Source organism: Sinocyclocheilus anshuiensis, unplaced genomic scaffold (genome assembly GCF_001515605.1).
Source record: "Sinocyclocheilus anshuiensis isolate Anshui unplaced genomic scaffold, SAMN03320099.WGS_v1.1 scaffold38, whole genome shotgun sequence".
In the NCBI taxonomy this organism is placed as follows: domain Eukaryota; kingdom Metazoa; phylum Chordata; class Actinopteri; order Cypriniformes; family Cyprinidae; genus Sinocyclocheilus; species Sinocyclocheilus anshuiensis.
The window spans coordinates 1,411,801-1,438,597 of NW_015544213.1; the positions used below are offsets into that span (position 1 = coordinate 1,411,801).

A 26,797-nucleotide genomic window follows, 5' to 3' on the forward strand; every position below is an offset into this window, starting at 1 on the left:
ATATATATATATATATATGTGTGTGTGTGTGTGTGTGTGTGTGTGTCTGTGTGAGTAAATTAAATGTTTTTTACTTATTTATATATTATATTTAATTATATATATATTTACAAAAAAGATTTTATTTTATTTTTAGCAACATATTTTGTATAAGTAATATATATAGGCAAGTGTTTGTAAATAAAGTATTCATCAACTGACCCAAAACACCAGGCCCATCCTTATAGTTGAGTCCTGGACAGTCATTACTGCATGTGTTGAGTGGTTTCTTACCGTCTGTGTCCATATCACAGTAGACTTCCACTGGCATGGCCCCTAGTGAGGGCACCACGGTGTAGATCCCGGAGCGACGCACTCTGTTATAGTAGATGGAGGCACAGTCGATGGGGCAGTTCCTGACATGCTGCACCTCTGGAGTGAAAACACATGAAACTATAATAACATAATTAATATAAAAACATATTGTACAAAGTGTGAGCCATTTCAGTTCTCGTTAAACAATATGAGATGAAGAAGAGGTCATACATTTGGCTGTCTCATAAACTGTGCAATGATTTGTCACCCTCTGTTGGTTCAGGCCAGTATCTGACCATAATTCCATACTAGCTAAAGACTTAAAGGGATAATCCACTCAAAAATGACAATTCAGTCATCATTTACTCATTCACATACCCATAAGACTTTGGTTAAACTTCGAAACACAAATTAAGGTATTTTAATGAAACCTTGAGCTTTTTAATTCAAGATAGATGTGAATAAAAGCCTAAATTAAATCTGTTTGTCATATAACGTGATCATGTGTCTTCCTAAAACTTAAATTAAACGCTCGATTCATATGGATTCATTTTCATGACATTTTTATTACCTTTTTGATTTTTTAAAGTTTTGATTATTGGTATCTTAATTTGTGTTTCAAAGATTAACCACGGGTTAATGGTTAATCTTTGGGTTTGGAATGTAATTTTTTGAGTAAATGATGAAAGAAACTTACATTTTTGGGTGAACTATGCCTTTAATGCACCACAACTTCAACTAATATAATTTGTCTGATTTGTCTCTTTTGGCTGTGTATACAATATATTGTGTTTAAAAAATAAATAATAATGAAATATTATATTTAAATTAATTAGTTAATAGTACATACATTAGAAATTTAATTATATATATATATATATATATATATATATATATATATATATATATACACACACACAAACACACTGTAAATAGCAGTTTAATCCAAGATCGATGTAAATAAAAGCCTAAATTAAATTTTGTTCATTATATAAAATGATTGTATCTCTTCACAAGACTTGAATTAAATGCTCAATTCATATGGATTAATTTTACAATGTCTTTATGACCATTTTGGATCTTCTAAGTTTTGGTTACCTCAACTTTCAATGGAGGGACAGAAACATCTCAGGTATCATTAAAAATATCTTAATTTGTGTTTTCCTATGGGTTAGGAATGTCATGAGGGTGAGTAAATGATGAAAAATACTTCATTTTTGTGTAAACTAACCCTTTAAAGGGGTCATATGATGCTGCTAAAAAGAACATTATTTTGTGTATTTGGTGTTTGCAACTTTACAGATCTTCTTTATGCACCAAGAGCTTGTAACACTCCAAAGAGAAAGGAAAAATTGAAATCGCATCATATGACCCCTTTAAAGCACCACAAGAACATTGTCATGATGGAAAAGAAATGCTATGCCCGATTCTATTAAAAATGTTTGTCTGAGAACACTGCATGGCTGTGCACTTTTTGAGATTAGAATGGGGTGTTCACACTCGCTGTGTATATTATATATATTGTGTTTCGGATGCTGGTATGCTGTTGTCCTCACCAGGCTAAAGTTAGATTAACAAGAACTGGTTAGTCTCATTTGGGAAAATATAATCATGCAGCTTCGAGATGAAGCTTTTCCAAATTTCCCAGACATGGCCTACCAGGATGCAGGGCTTCCTGTGCACTGAGCATTGGGCTGGTGCGGACTATGTTGATCATGCAGCCCGGGTTACGTCTGACTTTTTCCACCAGCAGGGAAAGGTTCTGAATCTGGGCCTGGAGTTCATAGATCAATGAGCCCTGGATGTGCAACAAGGTCGTGGCCTCGGCGTAATGATCTTCCAGCTCATGCAAGCGCTGCTCAATAGATGAATTATTACGGTTCTTCTCTTCACTCTGTGAAAGGCCAAATAGACAAACATCACGACTCCCAGTCAAAAAAAAAAAAGTGACGAGAATAACAATTCCTGTTAGCTTTTGCAAAATGAGACCTTCTCAAGTGGCTGCAGTGCATTGTGTGCATTTGCATAAAAGGCCAGGAGAGGGAGAAGCAGACAGGATCTGTTCGTGTGAATCATCAGCTCATTTAACAGCATGAAGAGCTTAAGGGTGCATACTAATGAAGGCACGTGGAGAGCGGAAAGGATTCTGGTGTAAAACTCGTTAGCCCTCGGGTCAAGGAGACTTTAGGCTGAAAACCGTCAAGCCGAGTTGGCCGGAGCGACAAGGAATACCACGGTATTTAACGATTATGATATACCATGGTATTTACATAGTACTCCAAGGTACGGTACTTTGAATAATACTATAGCTCTACCACTCTTAAAAAAAAGGACTATAGTGCTGTTATGCTACACTACATGATGATAATTCTACGATAATTTGAAATATACTATGGTACTGAAATTCAAGTACATGTATTTAATTGGTGCTATCATGGTAAATGTTCTAAATACCATGGTAGAACCATGACCACAACATGGTAGTACCAAGAAATCATGTCCAAAAAAAAAAAAACTTGGCATATATAAAAATATAAGTGCATAGTGTGTATGTTACTGTGGTACAAAAACATATTATTATGCATGTCAACAAACCATGGTATTACCATAGTAAATGTCCAAAAACCATGATACTAACATGATAACCATGAACATGGTAGTAAAAAAAAAAAACATGGTAGTATCATGGTGCATATCCTAAACACAATGGTAGCACCATGAAACCATGCCCCAAAAAAACTTGGTATATGTAAAATAGTAGTGCATAGTATATGTTTACTTGGTGCATACCCTAAAAACCATAGTATAACACTTTATGTTCGTCATGTCAACATACCAAAAATGGTATTATGTAAATAACCAAATATCATGGTTACCACCATGTTACTTCATATCATGTTTTAAACAAACAATTACTGTATACAATTTGGCTATCATTATTGATGCATCATTTATAAGGTATTGGAGAAATGTTATAATTAGCAGAATAAGCTATTTATAATTATTATTATTACATTGTTTTGATTTTTCGATGTCCCGTTGTACTGTTGAGCTGCGGTTGTCAAACAAACTTTCGGCTCTTTCATATCTAGGAGCATCTGATTCCTTATACTGAATCGGTCTGAGTTAAAACGGCAATAGAAAAGTCAGAATCATTCTAATGAATCATTCCGTCCTAAACGGCCCTCTCTCATATGTACAGTAGTGTAGTAAAGTTTGAATCATTCTACTGAATCGGTTCGCCCTAAATAAATGGCCCTCCCTCTCATAAGTAGCGTCGGAAATTTGAATCATTCTACTGAATCGGTTCGTCCTAAACGCCCTCTCCATCACACGTAACGTCAGAAATTCGAATTAGACTACTGAATCGGTTCGTTCTAAACGATCCTCTCTGTCATATGTAGCCCTGGAATAGTCAATTTAGTTAAAGGGGTCATATGATGCTGCTAAAAAGAACATTATTTTGTGTATTTGGTGTAATGAAATGTGTTTATGCGGTTTAAAAAAAATTGAAATCGCATCATATGACCCCTTTAAGTGTATTGGCTCGTTCTGAACGTCTCTCCATTTATAGAATGCAGCATTTTTAAAAAATCGTTTCAAAAATCAATCGGTTCAAACATCGTTTAATTGATTTGTTGTGGTCTCAATGAATAGATTTAAAAAGATTCGAGTCTTGATCCTCTACATGGCATATTTAGGTCTTACAGCAGATTTTCTAATTTATCTATTACCTATGCACACACACACACCAGGGCCGTGCACAGACCTTTTGAGGGGCATGTGCTGAAACTGAAAAAGGGCACGCCCATTCATGAACATAAGAGATTTCACAAGATTTATCACATGAACCAATCACAGCCGAACATAACCAGTCATATCCAATCATATCATGATGGAGGCATTTCCTCCTCTCACGTGATTTTCCCCCATTCATTCTCAATTACCCCCCCACCAAACTCACGGCACGCTTTAAGGGGTCTGTTAAAACTCAATGGGCTCAGGGGAGGCGAGAGAGACGCGGACTCCTGCTGTAACTTTACCTGCTGGTGTCGCTGTTGCATAATGGCCTGACACACACACACATATAACGTTATATATACATTTATCACTCTGCCAATGTGAAAGTAGTAGCAGTTGAGCCAACAATCATGGAAACAAGGCAAATCCACAAAATCCACACACCTGGAGTTCTAAGACTTTGACTCGATGACGATGGTTGCGAAGCTCCTCCTGAAGTTCGGACACTGTCTCCCGCAGGGCCAGAATCTGTTGTTTGCGTTCCTCGTTCTCGTGAAGCCAGTATGAAACTTCATCCGTACAGCGGAACATGTCCGGGCAGCGCTGGTCGTCCAGCTGGGGTAACGTGGCCATGAGTCGACACATGTCGTCCTCCAGGACCTGATTGCTGTATTCTCCACACTGAGCCGTACTGACCTGATGCGTGTGCAGTGAGCGGTCATCATCGCTCGCACCTGTTGCCAGAAACAGTACGGCCAGCAAGAGGGGCGAGAGAGGCCTGCCCTCCATGTGATCGCTTCGGCTGACCCCCCTTCCCACCTTGTTGGAAGGACCCTGGGGGAGACAGCCAGGGTACACGCTGTCTGACCTCCAGTCTCAAGTCTTGAGGAGAGCTTGTCACACAGAAACACTGTAGAGGTGTCAGAGTCACTGTCCAGACTCAGTCATCACCTTTTCCGATGCAATTCACCTAAAACAAAACCAAAATAATGAAACTATCTAACTAATGAACTAACCAAATAAATATTTAGTTGTAATAGCAGCACTAAAAATAAATAAATACCAAAAAGTACTAAATAAATATTTTTGCTGTATTACAATGTACTTATTTTAATTTATTAGGCTATTTAATAATATTTACATATATAAATACTAATTATTTTAATTCATGTTTATTTTTACATAATATTTTATTATTTATTTATTTTTATATTTATTTTATCTTTAAAATGTCTTATTTATATTTAATATACTGAGTTATTTTATTTCGTGATTGTTCATATATCACATTTTATTCAAATTTATTATTTATTTTTATATTTACTATTTTTATATTTTTTATTTACTTATATAAACATGCTACTTATTTTTTCATGATTATTTATACCATATTTTATTCGAATTTTTGTATATAGATATATAAATAGACAGACAGACAGACAGATAGATATGATTTTTTGTATTTATTATTTACTTATATAAATATACTATTTTGTCATTATAATTTATACATCATATTTCATTCAAAATAATGTACACTACCACAGTTACATGCAATAAGCATGCATTCAACTGCTTATTGGATTAATATTGGAAATAGACATCAGAGACATGAGAAATCAAGCTAAAATTATTAGGTCAGCTTTAACATCACGGCAGCGACAGTCTATGTAGCACTACTTACATTTTCTTCTGAATGTAAAAATCTAATTATTATTTAGCAGCCACTTTCTAATTCTTATTCAAACTTTCTTATTCAAGGGCTTTGCTCAAAGATGAATCACAGTGAATCACTACTTCTGGGGCTCAAAGAAATATAACTTTGGATTATAAACTGAGATTTATAAGCGTTAAGTTATGCATCCCACACAGTTATGTCACCACTTGAAAAAGTTCGGTGAGATTGTTCATGGTCTATGATAATAACAGTAGGTCATTTATTTCAAGCACTCGATGGTGTGACATTTCAGTGCACTCGTGTCAGAGAACTATAGGTCAGCTGTCAAAAACCACACTGTACTGAAGATGCTCTCTTGGGTTTAGGCTTAAGGGGAAAATAACGTGATCTGTCATAAATCTCAATGTGATATTTGAAATAAATCCCACAAATATGTCCCTGCTCTTGTTAGAGGTCAGCCTGATTGTCCTGATTAAGGCACAGGTTAAGGTGCTTTGGTGGCTCGTGTCACTTTTCTATGTGCTTATGTGGGTTCAAGAACTGTGAAAGCATTTAACCTGGAAGAAGATGGGCATGCTAAAAATAGTTGATGTTGGTGTTGTGTTTGAGACAATACCAACCTCATCTGGGCGCATTTATTCAGGAAATACATCTCTACATCTCAGGAAATACAATTCTCACTGAAACAGCTTGAATGAGCAAGTCACAGTTAAAAAATATCTGCATGTTGTTGCATTAGAAAACATCAAACCAAATGCAAAATTGAAAAGAAATAGAAAATGATGCTGTGCACAGTCCTGCCTATCTAGTTCAGCAGGTGAACTCAGGAGGAAAAACGTGCAGGGAATGCCTTGATCTGACCCAACACCTTGAGCAGACCTTTTAATGCTGCAGTATCACGTCTAAGCACCTTGTGTCTCTGATCCAAGCCTAGTGCACTGGATCCAACAGAGAAATGTTGAATATGCCAAACCACATTACAGAGCAATGCCTGAGAGCCTCATGTCCTGCAGCATGAATAAAAGAATAACACTGAGAATCAATCAGACTGATAAAGCGTTCTACGTCTTTGCAGTGACATTTTGATTAGAAGTGTGAATGCAGAGTATACATCTGTTTGTTTGGAGGGTATTTGATTTACCCACGACTCCACACCTCATGCATCACACCATCTCACATGAGAGAAGCACTGCTGATACACTACACTACGGTACGTGCAGAGCTAACATGTCATCAGCAAGTAAGCTCTACAGGGAAACAGTGACAAAACTTCATCTTTACCTGTTTCAGTGGTCAGAGACGTCCTGTTTGTCTTCTGGGGAAATACAGATGCATGCTGCCATCCTCGCTCTCTCTCTCTCTTTCTACAGCTTATGTGTTGCAGGATGGCTGATACGGTGGGCATCTTATCCTTGTAATCCTGTATAATTGGATTCCTGATCAGAAGAAAGAGAGGAGAGAAACCAAACACTGAACTACAGCCACTCAGACTGTCTTTACTCTATACGTCTGAACAATTACAAATAATTGATGCACCAAATTATGTTTGTTTAGGAAAAGGACTACTGCATCATATTTGATCAAATATCCAAGGCCTTTAAATTCATGATCAAAACTTTGCAAAAAAACTGTTGTACACAATTTACTAAATGCTTTCTGTCGTCTGATTGATACTTTTTTAGTAAATAAAAGCCTTTTACTGATTTTTATAAAGTAAACAAAAGAATAACTTTTATATGGTTAATATTTCAAGATGAACACTTACTGGAATGAAGTATAGCGTAGGTTTACTTGATTATCCATATCCATATTACTAGAGAAATCGTTAAAATATGAATATCAAATATGATTCATCAGGCTTTTGTGGAACGTTTATTTGTTCATCTCTCAATCATCATTGCATTGCATTAATATTATATGTTCTGCTCCCACAGTAAAAACTACAGAGCTTCATTCATAAGCATTTAAATATTATCTAAGACATATTATTGGGAGATATAGAGTGACAACTGATTTGTATGTGCATTTTATGTAAGTGGAAAGATCTCATTGATTTACAAGTTGTCAGAATTTCATCTATACCTTTTGGCCATATAAATATCAGCAAATTCAAAATTGCAAATGTTTGCTTAGTTCGAATAAAATTGACAAAGGTCAGATTTTTCTCTTTTAAACACAAGATGGTCTTTAGAACGTGATCAAATATGTGTGTATATATATATATATATATATATATACGAACAGAAAAATTAACATGAATTTCAGAATATTTTAATATTTAGTTTGTCTGGATTGAATGACAATTTATTTTGCACAAGATGGTCTTTAGAACGTGATCAAATATGTGTGTATATATATATATATATATATATACGAACAGAAAAATTAACATGAATTTCAGAATATTTTAATATTTAGTTTGTCTGGATTGAATGACAATTTATTTTGATCATTTAATTTGTAATGGGAAAAAAACATTTTCTAGTGGTCGCAGCCTTTTGGACTTTGCTGTATGATCCTAAGTTAAAACTGTGAGTGAACATCATGTAAGGTTTGTTGTATTTGTACGGCCCTCTCTAGAGGATGTGCTTTCACAGAGAGAGAGACGCTTGAGATCCTGTTAACTAATTATTCCGATCTTGTCATGAACCGAGGTCGACTGCTATCGACAGGAACCCAAATTTAACAGTTGCACCATCAGCACATCTGATCTTCAGTTCAGTTAAAGTGCAGCATCTGCTCATCCAAAGCAACTCACATTGCATTACCTGGGAATTGAACCTAACACTGCCGTCGCGAATGCCATGCTGTACAGTTTCAACACAAATAATGGTTCCAAAAGGGTTTTCGCAGTGATGCCGTAGAAGAACCATTTTTGGTCCCCAAAGAACCTTTCAGTGAACAGTTCTTAAAAGAACCGCTTTTTGCCAATTCAATCATCTAAAGAACCTTTTTCCATTATAAGGAAACTTTTGTGGAATGGAAAGGTTCCATGGATGTTAAAGGATATATATAGATGCCAAAAAAGAACCTTTATTTTTAAGAGTGTATGAACGCCACAGAGTTTCTGCTGTCGAATTTCTATTGTTGTTTTCTGACCTTTATCTAGCTTTCTCATTTTTTTTAAACAAAATATCTCTAATTTCAAAGGTCTAAACCTGCACATAAGCTTTTGACTATTAGAAGGTTTTATATATTCAAAGAATTCTCTGCATGCCAGTGATATTTTGGTATTATTGCTATCTTTTTTGTTAATATTTTTAATGACATTGTATTTTTATATTTTCTGTTTTCACTTTAATTTTATGTAAAATAATTATTAAAAATTTTTATACTTTTTTTTTTTGCATTTTTATTAGTCTTTTTTATTTATGAAATATTTTTGAAATATGTTTTTATACTTTTTTATTTATTAGTTTTAGTTATTTTAGTACTTCACGTTAAACTAAACAAAAATGAGAAATGAAAACAGCAATGATGCTGTTTTTAATTTCAAGTCTCAAGTGTTTTTTCCCCTGAATGACTAATTAAAGTCACTCTTTTCTTCTTTTTCAGTGTATTAATTTAAGTGAGTGGAGAAAAAAAGAGTTACCACGACAACACAACATTAGCTTTCCTCCATTGTTAGTAATTACATTTTCTACAGATGGGGCATGAATGGGCTTCATTAAAAAAAGAAGCAACAAAGAGATGAGAAACTAAGTTAGAAGAATTGTTCAGCTTGAGCTAAGCACTTAAGATATTGCACATCTGCTCAGTCTGATCGATTTGCACGCTGCTTGTATGTTGTTCTGATTGACAGGGAATTTGTGATGTGAAATTACGTCATTCCATCTTAATTTCCTGAGTTAATTTTCATTAAGTTTCCAAGTGTCTCAAATGACATGAGTAACAGAACCACAGTATCTGATCCATAATTCACCTGCCACTTCCTGTGGATGTTTTAATGTGTCAAAAACAGAGGTATGAAAAAGTATGAATGGTTTGTTTTTTATTAGTAATTTCCCCTGTGCACCCCCCTCACACCTCCCCCACCTCAGCAGAGACCCACCTGATCATCTTCCAGCCTCGAGGGTTTGCCATGCACCTGTGAGTATATAAGAGAGCAGAGCTCATTCAGAAAATAAGAGAACAAAAGAGAGAGAGAGAGAGAGAGAGAGATCCATTCACATACGCCCGGAAAAAAAGTGCCAAACGAGAGCAGTGGAGGTGAGCTTGATAAGAGCTGGAGACCCAAGGAAGAGTCAAAGGAGGAGATTCAGAACCATAGAACCCATCTATAAATTCAGAAAGGTAAGAATATGGAATTTGAATCATTCTGCTTTTGAACCATTGAATCACTGGTTAGTACTGTATCTGCTTGTAAAGCTTTATTTATGAACAGTGTCAAAGAAAATGTGTCATTTACATTTTTAATGTTTAAAAAAACATTAGAAAACATATTCCAAATTTTAAAATGGAAAACAATCTGTTTTAGAGTATGTGATACAAAGTGAATTAAACAGCATGCATGACTCAGAATTCAAGTTAAAGACAAAAACTATAGATTTTGATGATCTTGAAAATGACTAAATAATGATTATTATTACTATTAATTATGATTTTATTTTTAATTAAATATTTTTGTTGTATTTTTAACTAAACATATACATTTCTATTTTTTAAATTATAAAACTTATTCAGATTAAATTAAAATTTTCAAAAAAAAAAATCAGCTCTAAAAACTGTAATATGTAAAATAATAATTGATTTGAAATATTATTGTTTTTATTATTAATATCATTTATTACTATATTATTTCAAATGAATACATAATTATTGTTGTAATTAAAATACATATTTATATTTTTTAAATACAAATGTTTTGTATTTATTTCATATTTAAATTATCATTATTTGTTATGAATATTATTACGGTTATTATGAATGATTAAATAATTTAGTTTTATTTAAAAATAAAACATACATTTTTGTATTTTTAAATACATGTTTGTATTTTTAAACACATTTTTTAATTTCATATTTAAATGGATATGTTTATGTACAGTTCTATAATAATGTGCAATATTCTAAATTAAATTACTGGGGGGAAATTGAAAGAAAAAATATTATAATTCATTTGATATGGATGACATGCATGACCATGGTGAAATCATCAAACAATATCCAATAATGTTATGAACAAACCATTTTAATTTCAATAATTTGATCCACTTGGTCCGGTTTATAAAGAAATAAAATTTGAATAGAATTTTCTTCCCCTGTGAAACGGTATAATATCTAACAGGATCATCAGAGGCTTTTGACTAATTCTGGACTTACTGAATCATCATCCCTACCAAAACCAATTTTTGTGGACTTTCATGGACAATCTTACTAATGAGTTTAAAACCAGCAAGACTAAAGAGTCTGTTAACTGCAGCTGATTTATTTCAGAGCTTTTCCTTTCATCGCTGACGCCACACAGCGGCTGACATCGCGCTGTGATATTAATGGACCTCACAGATCTATGTGTCATGACATCATCATTAAAACCATAAAAGGTCACGTACCAATGAATGAGGAGAGTAGATACAAGTCTCCAAGTTCACTTCTCTTCTTTAGAAGCATCCTGAACAGTCAAAGTTCTGAAGAGACATCCGCTTCTCGTAACTGTAAGTGACCTGCCCACACGGCATCATTGTGTGAGGACAGTCTGAGCGACTCTGATCCATTCAGTGCAATCAAATCAAAGGTGATTCAAGTAAAATACCAGAGTAATAAAACTCGTCCTTGATTTTATATATAGCTCAGTATCAGCCGTTTTCTTTTCAGCTTTCGATTCTGACTCATACGAATGATACCTGAGGGATGAAAGAACTGATCTTGTCTTGTTTCTTGTTTTCAGATGCTCTGTCCTTCCTGGCTTTTGGCTGCAGCAGTCTTGTGTTTTCACAGTCCATATGTAGACGGCCGCTGCTTGGATTTGATAGACTGCATGGGCCTTAAAACCAATGAACAAAAATGGGTAAGATTCATTTTACGGCATTAATAATAGGACTTCATAGATTCTATTAAAGATTAAAAATCATATACAGTACTGTTTTAAAGTTTGAGTTCGGTTGAAAGAGGTCTCTAATGCTCACCAAGGCTGCATTTATTTGATTAAAATACAGTAAAAAAGAGTTTGTTTGATATTGTGAAATGGCATTACAACTTTAAACAAGAGTTTTCTATTTTAATATATTTTAAAATACAGTCCTTAAATGATCATTCAAAAATGTTCTTATATGCTGATTTGGTGCTCAAGAAACATTAATGTTGAAAACAGTTGTGCTGCTTTATATTTTTTGTGATAAAAATTTATTTGCAGGAATCTTTGATGAATAGAAAGTTCAAAAGAAAAGCATTTATATGAAATAGAAATGTCTGTAACATTATAAATGTCTTTACTGTCACTTTTAGCAATTTAATGCATCCTTTTTGAATTAATGTATTAATTGCTTAACATTTTTTTTTAAATGGTAGTAAGTTATTAAATTATACTGTTCTGTCTTTGCAGTATATATAAACACATTTATATAATAAGCAATCCAATAGACAATAATTTGATGACATTAAACTCTCATTAAAAAGTAATTAATTCTAGAAAAACAAAGGAAAAACATCAAAAGGAAAAAAGAAAAGATATTTTTCATAAATAGAAATGAATTAAAATCTTTTCAGGCATAATTCTCACTTTTTTAGCCTATTGTGGTTTAAAAAATAAAATAAAATAAAACAAAACAGTATATTAATACAATAATGTTTTCACATACATGAGCATAAAACGTTTACATAAATTTTTTTTTAATTTTATGAGATTCACCCAGTTATGATATAAGGAATACATACAAAAAGATTCAAATCAAACTATTTGAATGTACCATAAATGAGTGATCTATTAAGCTTTGTTTGTTAATGAAAGCTGCAGTCATGGTTAACATGCATCTGCATCCTCTCATTCTCTGTCCTGACTGTGCAGCAGTGTCTCAGGCAGTGCAGATCTTCATCTGAACAGCAGAACAGTGAGGAAGAGGTTGAGGAAGAGAGCCTCAGTTTGGGCCTGCTCTTATCGGCTCTGTCTCCTGATTCAATCGAGCTCCAAGACGCCACTGGAGAAGCCCCTCACAATGACGAGAGGAGGTCTTACTCCATGGAGCACTTCCGCTGGGGCAAACCCATGGGCCGCAAACGCCGACCCGTCAAAGTCTTCACCAACGGCGCTCTGGAAGAGGAGCCCGAGGAGTCGGTGGAAAGTGTGCGCGTGGAGCGAGGGCAGAGCGGCACGCTGGACGTTCAGCCGAGGAACAACGCAAAGAGCAATGGGAAGTATCGCATGACCCATTTCCGCTGGAACGCCCCACCTAACAAGCGCTACGGAGGCTTCATGAGGCCGTATCCAGATCAATCCCACAAGCCCCTGCTCACCCTCATACGAAACGTCATTGTTAAAGACGGACAGCAGTTCAGAGATTAAGAGAGGAGAGAATAGACAATATTTGGTGTCAAAACATTTAAATGTGTAACATACAACCTTAATTAAAAAAAGCTTCCTCTGAACATTTAAATTCTTGACAGGGCATGAAACATTGTCCTATGAAAGAAAGAAAAAAAGAAACAAACAAACTAGCCAAATCACTTATATATTAAAGTCAAGGTATCTCACATGACATTTACAATTCATTTAGACACCTAACACCATAACAATCACCTCTGGGATTTAAAAAGAAAGGATATTCAGAAATGCCAGGTATTTGTCTACCCGAGATAGTTTTACTGTAATATACTGTACATGAAATACATTAAAATGAATTTGCAATGTCGACAGCTGTGGATTTCTGTGTTTGGATGCTGAATTTATCCTGGAGTCCAACAACTGCTAATTTGTGGATTGGTCCGAATCAGTGCCGATCTTAGACTTCTGGGGGTCCTACACAAAACTGTGTTGGGGGGGGGCGGTGGAGTGGGGTATATGAGTGGTTATGAATGAATGAAACGCATTTGTCCGTGTTTCACTCCGTCTCGAATCGTGCTCGTGGAAAGCACTTGAGAAACAGTGTCTCTTCCGCGGCTCGGTACGCTTTCAACTCGTTTTTTTAGTCTCGAGCAAGACTGTACGACATTCACATTACATGAGTTCACTGATTTTTACGTAGAAAAGGCGACAGCGCACCACATTAAGATAAATGATCATTCATGTTTTCATAACCGCTGGCCAAATTCAAAAACAAAACTAAAATGAAATCATCTTTGAGAGCAAGGGGGCCCCCTGGTGTTTCGGGGGCCCTACGCAGCTTGCATATTTTGCATATAGGGAGGATTGGCTCTGAGAGCAAGGCATGGGTTGAGATCAGCGGAAGCAAAACAGAAGCAGCAACACGGCTTTAAGAAAAGTTTGGACACAAGAAATGGAGCAAATTTTTAAAAACAGATCATCACGCAAACAGCTTGCAGCACTAATTTCTTTTCTACGTCCATTTTCAAATAAACAAATCCTGTTTCACTTGTTGTTTTGCGTCATTCCAGTTCCACTTCTCACGTGTGTTTTCATGACAAAACTTGGTTTGGGGACCGTGTAGAGTCATTGGGTGACAGAGTTGTTGTCAGCTCGTGTATTGTGTGGAGCCCTGTTGCGGATCATTTATGTAGTGTCGCGTAATGTGAACACCACAACGACTTCCAAGACAGACAGCAAGTCATGTAGTCTGAACAGCACAGCGATCTGCCCACGTTTTAAATCCTGGTGTTTCGGGGGCCCTATGCAGCTTGCATATTTTGCGTATAGGGAGGATCGGCTCTGGTCCGAATTAATTCATGTTGGAAGCAGATAACAGTTCACACAAAAGTGAAAATTCTGCCATTAGTTACTTGTTCCAAACCTGTTTTTTTCCTTTCTGCTGAACACAAAAGAAGATATTTTGAATAATGTTGGTAACCAAACCAGTGACGGTAACCACTGACTTCAATAGCATTTTTTTCATACTAGTCAAGTCATCTTTATTTATATAGCGCTTTATACAATACAGATTGTGTATACAGAAGGAGCTTTACAGTATTAAACAGAAAAACAGTGTCTATAATGCAAGAGGACAATAATAAACACTCAATTTTTCAATTAAAGTCAGTTCATCAATAGTTGCGTTTACATGGACCCTACTAATCCGATCGTAAGAGGACTAGAAGCACAATCAGAATAAAAAAGTCACATGTAACCAAGTCAATCGGATTGAATTGGCCAGATCCGATTCAGCTCAGTCATCGTCCAGCTCAGTTCAGCAATCAAGTCGATAATAATGTTAGAAATGAAGTTTCCCCAACTAAGCAAGCCAAAGGCGACAGTGGCAAGGAACCAAAACTCCATCGGTGACAGAAATGGAGAAAAAAAAAAACCTTGGGAGAAACCAGGCTCAGGCAAGGGGCCAGTTCTCCTCTGGCCATTACTATGGTCATTGTATGAAAGTCAATGGCTAATGTCAACTCTCTGGTTACCAACATACTTCAAAATATCTTCTTTTATGTTTAACAGAAGAAAGAAACACTGTCTATCATTTTTACTTTATATTATAATGTTTTGATGTCTAATATAACATTTTTTAATCTGGAGCGAAAAGGAAAAACAAGCAAAACCATACAGATTTTTAATAACTTAATAATACATTTATAATATTGGCCATAACTCAAGCTCAAACATTTTTCATCAAACTCTTCCAAGACCAAATTAATCTGATTAATTCTGCAAAAACGAAACCTTTGAGCAATAAAATGTCCTCTGGATTGTTTCAGCTCCCCTAACTTTAAACGTTAAAAACAGTCCCATTTCAAAGCTTTCAGAGAAAAATTGCAAATGTGCACACTGCATTGCATCAAAAATGTTTTATTGTCTATTTGCAGTTTAACCACAAACGAATTATGAGGAAAACTTTCATCCAGACAGAATGTTACTTAAAAATGAAATGGAGACACTGTAACTGATATTTCATCAATGCTACACATGAACAGCGCACTCCATTTCAAGACTCCAGTTACACCAGAAATGACACTTGAATTGCAGAGAGGTTATAATAAATGACTTAACTTTGACATGTCACAGCCCAGAAATTAATATTCTCGCAAACATTAAATTCATTACTTAACTACAATGCTGAAGAAATGTGAGATGCATTTACAGAACTTCAGTGATATAATCGGGGCAAGAGCTATACTTCAGATACATTTTAAGGGAATAATTATATTTAAACAGCAAATGCATTTAATACTAATAATACTCAGGACAGGAACAGCGGTCTATTTCTGTGACAAAGACAGTACTGACTACAGGCATTACAGCATTTACCGTTTAGGTATCTAATTTTCATTGGATTGTTAAAATATCTACTGCTCTGTCTGTGTAGTACAAATTAATATTTATTTAATCTGCTTTCATACTTGGCCTCCTGTTATATAGTCTTAAAAACATAAAAAGTAACACTTAAAACATACACTGTATGCAGTCACCAACTGATGACATAAATAATAGCAAGTTGCGCAAATCCTTTAGAAAAAGCACAGCAGTTCAGTTTATGGCACTGTAAAAATCCACAGGCATACAAAAACATTCCTCACAAATAATGGGACTAAATTATGCACACAACATATAAAATGTCTGTTAGCTGAGCATGAACAAATTACACTCACCATTACACCACCTCAGTATGAAAGGAAAGCCTATAGGCTTGAAGTTTTCCATCAAATGATGAAAAATATAATTATTATTCTTAATTTATTAACAGCTCTCTAAAATACTTGATTATTGGCCAATTGGTGAAATTTTGCATAATGTGCTAAAACTGTATATCTGACCGTGGCATGTTTTTCCAATCACTTTCTCTTTTAAAACATTCGATAGAAGGCAGCTCAGGAGCCTCTAGTCTAAGCAAGAAAATGAACAAAACAAAAATTGGAAGAACAATGAACTGGATGAGAGCGAAATTAAAATAGCGGAAGACTTGTTAAATATGTTGGCTAACTAGTCCCTACAAAACAGAACTTGATTGCAGATTAAAAATAATATGAATTAATATTGTTGCACTGCTTGTCTTGATGCTAGACTGTTTTCTATGCTATAACGGACAATTTCTCTTAGCAGACACACAAGTAAGCTAATCTACAAATAAGATAAATAATTTCAACATAAAATGAAAGTGTTATGTCCATATTTATTTTGGTAAGCAGCCATGTACTAAGCAGGATAAAGTAAGTCAGAAGGTCAAAATTGCAAAATAAACCCTGGCTGTATATTATCCTTGAAATATTCTACTGTACTTAAAGATACATATCAGCACTGAAATAGTGGACATCTCTCGGCGGTATGATCTGGAATATTTGTAGAGCATTATGTGATTCAAACTACATAGCTGGGACTTTGTCCAGGAGTGTGATAAAGTATGGCAATGCTGTCGTTCCCGATGGATTGTTTTTTCTTCATTTGACTCTGAACCCTGAAGCTAGCAGTCAATCACAAAAACAAATCTGCCATTATGAGTTTCACAAACTCTTTTAAACTGGAGACATCATGCTGGTTAGTTCTTTATGGGGAAATACACACACATACACACTCTCATTCAGACAATGACCCAAACCAGAGCAATCTAAAATGAATAAACAATTATTTACATACATTTATAGATCTTATATGCAACTTTATACACACAATAAAAATGATGCTTTTGCTTACAAAATACAAATAATAAAATTGTCTGATGCTACAAGACTGTGCAAAAATAAGCACAACGTAGCAGGTTACAGATGCTAAGCAAATGAGTATGGTTAGATAAATAAAAAAGTGCTAATTAAATAGTTCCTTCAGCACCGAAGCTCCTTAACACCACTTTGAAACAACTGTGCTTAGCATGTAAACACAAGCAGACAGCAAGACAGACGTCACTTCCAGTGATCTGAACGCCAGATATCTACAGACTGCAGATCGCTGTTATAAACAAGCTACTAATGCTTGAAGAAACAATAAAAAGTTCATTTACTAAAGACTCAAACTACTAGGAACAGAAATTAGCACCAAGTAAAAATTATTTGAGAGCAACAAATGAGCCTCATTTATACTGATTGCACTTAATCTCTAAGTAGAAAGGTATGTTGTTTGACTTGTCAAAATGCATCATGAGATGACGGTTTCCCCTTTTACTCAATATGGAACTATGAAACTCCACTTTAAAAAGAACAAAGGTGAATCTAACAGAAATATGGTCACAATTCCCTCTACAATAAATAAAATAAAATTATATATATATATGACCATAATATGATTATTACATACATTTAACATTAAACATTATGACATTATTTTTATGACAATTAATTTTAATTAATTTTTATGACCTCCAAAAGGCTTAATACTGTAATGTTTTTTTAACTGAATGTAAATTTAATTTTGTAATTTGAAATGTAAAAAAGTGTAATTACTGTAGTATTACAATATACAGTATATTACAATAAACAATATATATTATATATACAATATTAACTAATGCAATGATTTTTAAATGAAATCAGCATTGCAATAAGCATAATTAAAGACATTATAAAAATTCCTAATGTATAAATAATTTACAATTTAAATATTTTTATTTTCACATTAAATGTGCTCGATTGTCATGAAAATAATGTCACAATGTAAAAAAAATCTTAATGGTACTAAAGTTACTAAAGTTTTCTTTATACAAAATATAACTTATTTTTTCTTTCTTTTGATTTTAAGGGTGAAATATGACCCAGGTATGCTCTTGTTAAAAATGTTTTTTGCGCCCCTGTTGAGTTGGGTTTTTGCTGCAAATACTTATTTATGGTAGCTGATTTTATTATAGAAGTGCAGAGTATCAAAGAATATGTGGAAAATATTTGTAAATAGGGAAAACTCTCAACTCAGGAATCCAAATGTTCAAAATCCTTCCAGTAGTTCAATGGGTGAACTGTCTACAGTCACAGTGTAGACAGGGGAACAGGGGACAATACAGTGATGAGGGTTATAGGACAGAGGAGGGCTGACCTCTTATTTTTCCTCTATTAAAAAACATCAAAATATAATTTAATACCTAAAACCCTCCAGCTCTCTGTACCTCTGCCTGCTACTGAAGGTTCCTGAATCCTGAGTTGAGCTGCACTAGTAAACGCACAAGTCCGGGAACTTCATATCATAAACGGGGACAGAGCGACTCTGGGTTTGGCCGTAACTTGATGTGATGGTTCCAGATGGACTGGGAGGAGGCCTGCAAGCAAGAAAGAGTGAAAAGATAAGATTTATCAGCACAAATATCTTTCAGAGAGATGGCTGACGTTTGAAATGAGCCGTGCTGCAACCTACCTGATCGTGATTTCAAAGATTTGATTAAGTTTGCTCTGCAGCATTGTAGCCTGGGAGGAAACAGAAGAACGAGTATTAGCCCTAAATTACAATATTGAGCTGATCAGTGTGGGAGAAGACAACAACGGCATACATTTTCATGAAATAAAAGGAAAAGTGCAACAAGTTAACTTACTCTGGCACCACAGTGGGCAGCTATTTCCTCAAAGGGGGCCTTCTGGAACTTCTCAACCACCTGTCTCCTGCGTTCCTTCTCCTGTTCCTCCACGCCTACACTATCCACTGGAGAATACACACATACTAACACTGTTCAGCCAAAGGATAAGTTAACAAAGCAATAATGTGCAAACGATTGCATGCAGGTTCTGGAAATATCTGGAGGGACAATTTAGAACAAGTCTAATTCTCATTAAATCAACCTACCAATGGCGTTTTTTAGTGTTTCAAATGTGATTTCTTCAGCTGGTGTTCTCTGTCGGGAAAGAAAACAAACATCAGAACAATACTGTTCCCATAATTCAACTATATCTGATAAAACCTTATTCTGGGGATAACCAGAAAATATTATATTGTTAAACTATATAAATCATATATAAGTTAGGATTAGTCTGTGGTACCTTATTATAAAAATAACTGTCTATTTTATGTCGTCTTAAATTTAACTAGATAACTGTGTGTGTGGGTTTGTTTTGCTATACCTGTGAATGACAAATTTCCGAAATTGTCCTCATAAAAAAACCTCTTTAAACCAAGTCCTTTAGTAAGATGTTAATCCTCACCAGAAAAACGTGTTCATAAATGTCCCTGTAATGCCTTCATTAAAGTTTAAACACACCAAATGTGTCTGTGAGTGTTGTATATTTTTATGTTTTCATTTACCTCCTCTTTCTCGGGACTGTTTCTGGACTCTACCTCCACCTGAAGAGATATTGTTTCTCCAATGCTCTTTCTTTTTGACAGCCGGTCCTCATCTAAGGGAAGAGGGTGGAATTAATCAACTGTTTATTCGATCCATCTCTGTCAGGCGGCTAATAAGCAGAAACAACTTTAGTCTAAAGCTAATCAGACTAAAGCTAATCAGTTAATCTTCAATGCAAATGTCTTAAAGGGGTCATATGATGCGATTTAAAATTTTCCTTTCTCTTTGGAGTGTTACAAGCTCTTGTTGCATAAAGAAGATCTGTAAAGTTGCAAAGACTAAAGTCTCAAATCCAAAGAGATATTCTTTATAAAAGTTAAGAGTTAACCACGCCTACCTAAAATGGCTTGTTCTAACACGCCCCCACATATCTACATCACTATGTGGGAAGATTTGCATAACGCCGCCCAAATGTTCACGCAAAGAAAGAAGGCGTAACTTTTATTCTCACTGTAGTATTGTTGACGCTGCAGCCATGTCCTGAAGACGCTGTGTTTCATTGTGAAAGCGAAACTACTTTGTTTGGTCTTCCAAAAGAGGACGATATCCGCTTCGTCATGCCTAGATCTGATCTGTGCTGGTCGCTGAGGGAATACATCACCTTAGTGCCGTGGATCGCCGGATCGGCTTTCACCGTGGACGAAGCGGAGTCCAGCCCGGGGTCCTCACATGTGGTTGCCGACAGCACACCTCGCTTTTCAGACCGATGAGCTTTGTAAAAATCGACGCATGTCAAAAAGGCGGGGCATAGAGGAGAAACAATAATGTACAGTATGTGGAAAATAATGTGTTTTTTGAACCTTAAACCGCATAAACACATTTCATTACACCAAATACACAAAATAATGTTCTTTTTAGCAGCATCATATGACCCCTTTAATAGCTGCTTATCTACAATAGCGACAACACGAATTTCATTGTTTTCTGGAAAACCACATAAAAGGCACACACAGTACATTTAGAGTGTGTTGTGACATTTTCAAGTGAAAAAAAAAAAAAATCAGTGGGTAACAATAAAGAACAAGTCATCCATTGGGATTTGATTGGTGCATGATAATTGTGCACAATAATAATTTTGTGCACAAAAAGACCAGAGACATTTTTACGTGGTGTATGATGTGGCACAAAATGCTCATTTATGCACCTGTGAACTGTGGGACATAAGGTGTAGCTAGTCGCTCAGTGTTATAGCCGCTGCCACCAAGAACCTCAGTGATCTTGGCCTGTTGAAACAACAGCTCTCCTTCCAGCTTCTCCAGTGTCTTAGGAATCCTGGGAAATCAACAGAGTACAAGCAAATCATAATTTATGATGTACATATTTAAATAAATAAATAAATAAATAAATAAATAAATATATATATTTTATTTATTCATTCGTTCATTCCCACTGATATTTAAAAAATGTAACAAACAAATAGTCAACCGCTCAAAATTTTGTAGATTTTTTTAATGTTTTTGTAAGTCTCTTATATTCACCAAGACTGCATTTATTTGACCGAAATACAGTAAAAACAATATTTTGAAATATTTGTACAAAAATTTAATTCTCTTTGAAAATGTCATTTATTCCTGTGATTCAAAGCCGAATTTTTAGCATCATTACTCCAGTCTTTAGTGTCACATGATCCTTCTGAAATTGTTCTAATATGCTGATTTGCTGCTCAAGAAACATTTCTTATAATGTTGAAAACAGTTGTTCTGCTTCATATATATATTTTGTGTAAATTGTGATTTTTGTTCAGGATTCTTTGATGTATAGAATACGCATAACAGAGGAATAGCATTTATTTGAAATAGAAATCTTTTGAAACGTTATAAATATCTTTCTTGTCACTTCTGGTCAATTTAATGCATCCTTGCTGAATAATAGAACATAATATATATCATTAAAGGGGTGGTTGACTGTTTTTTTTATAGGCTTGATTGTGTTTATGGAGTGCAGTCTAACATGTGTTAATGCTTCGTTTGTTAAAAAATGCATTATTTTTCACATAATTTACCTTTATTCCACACCGCTCTGTCCCTTCTCCTCTGAATTAAACTGCCAGAATTTTAAAAGACGATATCTCCGTTTGCATTGAACTTTCAGCTTCGTAACTTTGCAGATATTGTTTATGATCAAACAGCAACATTACACACTAACATTAAAAAAAGTGAAATCGCAATCAACCACCCCTTTAAACAAAACAATTTCGATGACTCGTAGTTTGTCTTACTTTGGGTTTTCAATGAAGACATCCTCAGGTAACAGGTAAGGACTTTCTTTTTGTCTCATTTCAATCACCTGCAAAAAGGTTTATACAATTTATGCATGTAAAATTTTAATTCAAATACAGTTGATGAGAACAAACTGTTAGTAAGTACAGAGACTCCAGAGTGGCACTGACCTCATGAACGTGCTGGCAGAACGCTGGCACTGTGGTGAGCTGACTGATGAGATTGAGGTAAGCAGAGGACAGAGCATAAACAGCACAGCGGTTATACACCGGTAGCGTCTCCTCACTGCTCAGAGCCAAGTCCTGGACAGAAAGCGACACAGGAAGATTAGAAAAAATACTGAAATACATCTCCACTGAACTATGTAGTTTATGACGAAACAAAAAACTAGACCAGAGTGAATTTGGGTAACATTAAAACCCTTCCATGTGAAATAGAGGTGAAAATCATGTGAAAATCAGATAACTCATTTCGGTAACATCTAATGCTGCCTTGTCGGATAAAGTGACCCTGCTGAATGTGAGCAGCTGTTCATATCAGACCAAAATGCTTCCCTGGATATAAAATAGAGGAGGTTAGACATAAACAGAGTGAATGTGGGTAGCATTAAATTCTGTGTGAAATAGAGGGAGATAACTTATTTCTCAAATCCTGCCTTGTCAGATTTGGTGACCCAGTTGTATATCTGCAGCTGTTCATATCAGAGCAAAGTTGTTTTTAGGATATAAAATACTGGTGGTTAGACATCACCAGAGTATATTTGGGTAGCAGTAAAGCCATTGTGTGTGAAATAGAGGAGAGTGACAGATTTTGGTACATTTTCATGCTGCCTTGTCGGATTTGGTGACCCTGCTATATTTCCACAACTGTAAAATGCTTCATAGGATATAAAATAGAAAAGGTTAGAAATTACCTAAGTGAATTTGGGTAACATTAAAGCCATTGTGTGAGAAACAGAGGGAGAGAACTGATTTCGGTAACGTCTAATGTTGCCTTATCGGATTAAGTGACCCTGCTGTATATCTAGAGCTGATTCATATCAGACTTAAATGCTTCCCTAGATGCATAATATAGAAGATTAGACATCACCAGAGTGAATTTGGGTATCATTCAAACTATTGTGTGTGAAATACAGGGAGGTAATGAATTTCTGCAACATCTAATGCTGCCTTGTCAATTAGGAGCACACTAGATTATAGATAACCTTAAGGCTACGATATTCATACTAAAAGCCACTAAACCTAAACTTTATTTCATGGTGACTTTAAGAGTGTAAACACAATGAGGGTGCACCTGCAGAGCGAGTGCCACACGGATCAGGTCCACCACCACCTCTTCGTTGGCCAGCTCCATGCTGATGAGGGCCAGGAGTGAGTAGAGCTTCTCAAAGTGAGGCTGCACGCTGCTCTGTTCCTTACTGCACAGGTAGATGTGTCTATACAGGTGCTGTGCATGCTAAAAACAGAGAGATATCGCTGTCAAAACACTTAAAACCATTCAGACATGCATGCGTTCTCTGATGCATACCCAACAAAAGCACTGATTCACATCAGAATAATAATGACAACAGGATGTTGAGAACTGATTAGAGGGATGTTGTACCTTCTTCATGAAGAGGTTGTCTTGGCGTGAGCACTTGTCCACTTTGAGTTTAAGCACAGAGATATCAGAGATGATACTGCATGGGGAAAAAAGCAACGCATCATGAAACCATAGTAAAACTATGTTTGTTATATAAAGAGGAATTTTGATTCTGTTATCGATAGTCAAATCACCTGCAAATTTTAACGCATTTACCTTCTTTTGGACAATCTAATTGAAACTGAATATTCAATTAATGTAGAGCAAGGCTTGATTTTATCAATTAGGTTTTGATGAGGTAGTGAAAAAGTATTAATGTTGGTTAATACTTTTTCCCCACCTACATGGTCTTGGTTACATCAATTTTATTTTATTAAATACGATTATAAAAAAAGTTTCATTTGTTTTATATATATAAAAGGACCAGAAGAAATAAATATTTCTCTTTAGGGTTGTATTATGGATTAATGTCAGTCTGACTGGGGGCCTCAGACTGCCAGTGGCTTATAGATGATGGAAGTTGACTGCTAGAATCCCCTGGTTTGTCAGCAAATGCTACCAATGAAACGTTTGGGGTGAGTAAGGTTTTTTTATATACTTTTATATTCAGCAAGGATGCCTTAAATTGATCAAAAGTGACAATCAAGGCATTTATAATGTTGCAAAAGGTTTCTAGTTCTATTTTCTTTAAATTGCATTTTCCATTAAATAATCCTGAAAAAAATGTGTAATGGTTTCCACAAAAATATTAAGCAGCACAATGTTCAGAACACTGATAATAATAAAACAAAAATTATTGAGAAGCAAATAAGCATATTAGAATGATTTCTGAAGGATCATGTGACAATGAAGACTGGAGTAATGATGCTGAAAATTCAGCTTTGCATCATAGGAATAAATTATACTTTAAAATATATTACAATAGAAAACAGTCATTTAAAATTGTAATAATATTTCACAATACTACTGTTTTTACCATATATTTTTTTTTATCAAATAAATGCAGTCTTGGTGAGAATTAGAGACTTCTTTTCAAAACATAAAAAAAATCTTACCGAACCCAAACTTTTTAATGGTAGTGTTAGTGTATACACCATAATCTGAACACCTAGTCTGTTTGGTGTAAATCCAGCAAAGACACTAACCTGATGGTGGAGAACTTGGGGAGGTTGTTATGGCGATCAATAAGGCTGACCAGAATTTCCAGCACCAACAGTCGAATTTCTGCATCTTCTAGCAGAGCAAATGACAGCAGTGGATCCAGAAAGGAGTTTGGCAGAGCTGTCAGCATATTGGTCGTCTGGAAACCACATGTGACCTGAAAAGACAGAGAGAAACATTACCTGTACAACATCAAATCTGTGCTTTGATGCAATTCTTTTTCATGAGGCATCAAGCAGGTAGAGTTTACCTGTCTCAGCGACTTCAATAGCATGACTTGGATCATTCGATTGCCCTCAGGCCTGCAGTACAGACAGAAGCAAATACAATATGTTCACGTCATAAATTCCAAGTGAAGACATTTAATTAATTTTGAGGTAAAAGAGTGGTTTTGTGTCTGAATTCTTCTGTTTGAGTCAGTTCTTTTTAGATAACTTTAATTGACCAGTTACAACCATCATAAATATCTAGGGACACAATAGTGACTGCAGTGCTCACCCTGAGCCTGTAGAGTGCAGCATGGGATGCATGCCTGGAATGGGGATCTTCCCCATGATGAAGAGCATCACCTCAGAGCGCTGGTATGTGGGTAACGTGTTTGCAAATGAGCCTGATTTTAAAAGACACAGACCACAGTAATGGAAAATCAGGAAATTTGAAAAAAGCAGTGAAATGTGGGTCGTATAATGCTCACACACACACACACACCGACAGTCCTGATGACGGCTTCCTGTAGCTGTCTCTCCTCGTGCTCCTTGATGATTTTGGTGCCGATGTTGGTGCAGTCATAGGATCCGGTGAGTTCATAGTCCACACTGAGCCTCAGATGCCGGAGCAGCGTATTGAACACCTCCAACACTGTGGGGCCTAAAATAAGCAACACACACATTTTTTAATATATGCAGAGACTTGTTTAAAATCAGTCATCTGCAGCTGAGCAAACAAAATCAGTACAGCTGGAGACATCTGGTGCTTTGATTTGAGGTGTCCAATTAGTGAATGAATTGTTAATTTTATTATTGTCAAAATGACTTGCAACGGTTACACCACCCTGCATCATATTTGCTGAATGAAATCCAATACTTGTTTCTTATTAATTTTGTGGTGCTGCTGATTCCAAAAATAGTGTTTGTTTTGTTCTAGCGAGAAACACTCTCACAAAATGACATGCATTTCATAGCATTTTTGCTTTCAACAACCATTTGTAAAGTGAAGAAGTCTTGTCTTATCCCTTATACCAGAAAAACTGCCACAAAAACAAAATTCTCATCTTCCTCTGAGCCAGGTTACACATTTTCACATGCATGAATGACTCTGAAGACAAGGTTAGGATTATGGCCAGTGACAGAAGAAAATGCAAACATGACTCAAATGTTTTCTGGTATGTGGCTTTACTGCATCCAAACAGTGACAGAAAATTGAGTGAAAACCTGTGTTTATATAAAGTTCTGTGGCATTAAATGGACTATTTGAATAATTTTCCTCTCCTTTGCAGATTGTAAGTTAAATGATACATTTTGAATACTTCTGTGAATACTCATTAAAATAATGTATATAAGTGTAATCTGAAAAATATTAATTCTTATTTTGTGAAAAAAAAAACTGTTTAATGGAAAGTTTTTATTGATCTTTTTTTAACCCAGCATTATCAAATTAGGTCATATTAGCCATATTATGCAAATCAGCCCCCCCCAAAGAAAATCACAAAAAATTTGTAGCACTATACATTTTTTTTTATTAATTTTGAAGTTCCATAATTGTGTGTGTGTGTGTGTATATATATATATATATATATACACACACACACACACACACACACACACACATAT

General features: G+C 35.3%; 3 protein-coding genes across 6 annotated transcripts in view; 1 reads left to right on the forward strand and 2 right to left on the reverse strand.

The window, feature by feature from the left end:
* Positions 1-11,616, reverse strand: part of LOC107697150 (angiopoietin-related protein 7-like) — a 17,193-nt gene extending 5,577 nt beyond the window's left edge. The window contains exons 1-7 of one of the 2 annotated variants that reach the window (XM_016497810.1): positions 11,557-11,616; positions 11,266-11,418; positions 9,765-9,800; positions 6,995-7,149; positions 4,480-5,005; positions 1,954-2,188; positions 274-411 (exon numbers count right to left, since the gene is read on the reverse strand). In XM_016497810.1, the coding sequence (XP_016353296.1) occupies positions 274-411; positions 1,954-2,188; positions 4,480-4,824 (718 nt within the window). In that variant the 5' untranslated portion in view covers positions 4,825-5,005; positions 6,995-7,149; positions 9,765-9,800; positions 11,266-11,418; positions 11,557-11,616. Of the gene's footprint in view, positions 1-273; positions 412-1,953; positions 2,189-4,479; positions 5,006-6,994; positions 7,150-9,764; positions 9,801-11,265; positions 11,419-11,556 lie in introns of those variants that run through there. The other variant, XM_016497809.1, reaches the window with a different exon arrangement.
* Positions 11,587-13,218, forward strand: pomcb (proopiomelanocortin b). Its single transcript, XM_016497816.1, has 2 exons — positions 11,587-11,720; positions 12,717-13,218. The coding sequence occupies exons 1-2, from the start codon at positions 11,601-11,603 to the stop codon at positions 13,209-13,211; spliced, it is 615 nt and encodes a 204-aa protein (XP_016353302.1). The 5' UTR covers positions 11,587-11,600; the 3' UTR covers positions 13,212-13,218.
* LOC107697142 (protein EFR3 homolog B) overlaps positions 11,630-26,797 on the reverse strand; it is a 45,701-nt gene continuing 30,533 nt past the window's right edge. For 2 of the 3 annotated variants that reach the window (XM_016497794.1, XM_016497792.1), the window contains 14 exons: positions 25,677-25,835; positions 25,467-25,578; positions 25,219-25,270; positions 24,953-25,125; positions 23,829-23,904; positions 23,520-23,681; positions 22,397-22,528; positions 22,226-22,293; positions 21,152-21,279; positions 19,968-20,059; positions 19,512-19,560; positions 19,264-19,370; positions 19,089-19,138; positions 18,470-18,993 (listed from right to left, as the gene is read on the reverse strand). In XM_016497794.1, the coding sequence (XP_016353280.1) occupies positions 18,888-18,993; positions 19,089-19,138; positions 19,264-19,370; positions 19,512-19,560; positions 19,968-20,059; positions 21,152-21,279; positions 22,226-22,293; positions 22,397-22,528; positions 23,520-23,681; positions 23,829-23,904; positions 24,953-25,125; positions 25,219-25,270; positions 25,467-25,578; positions 25,677-25,835 (1,466 nt within the window). In that variant the 3' untranslated portion in view covers positions 18,470-18,887. Of the gene's footprint in view, positions 11,697-18,469; positions 18,994-19,088; positions 19,139-19,263; positions 19,371-19,511; positions 19,561-19,967; positions 20,060-21,151; positions 21,280-22,225; positions 22,294-22,396; positions 22,529-23,519; positions 23,682-23,828; positions 23,905-24,952; positions 25,126-25,218; positions 25,271-25,466; positions 25,579-25,676; positions 25,836-26,797 lie in introns of those variants that run through there. The other variant, XM_016497793.1, reaches the window with a different exon arrangement.

Coding starts and splice junctions, on each gene's coding strand:
- pomcb (XM_016497816.1), top strand. CDS start 11,601: ATGCTCTGTCCTTCCTGGCTTTTGGCTGCAGCAGTCTTGTGTTTTCAC. Junction 11,721..12,716: donor AAACCAATGAACAAAAATGG/GTAAGATTCATT, acceptor CTGACTGTGCAG/CAGTGTCTCAGGCAGTGCAG.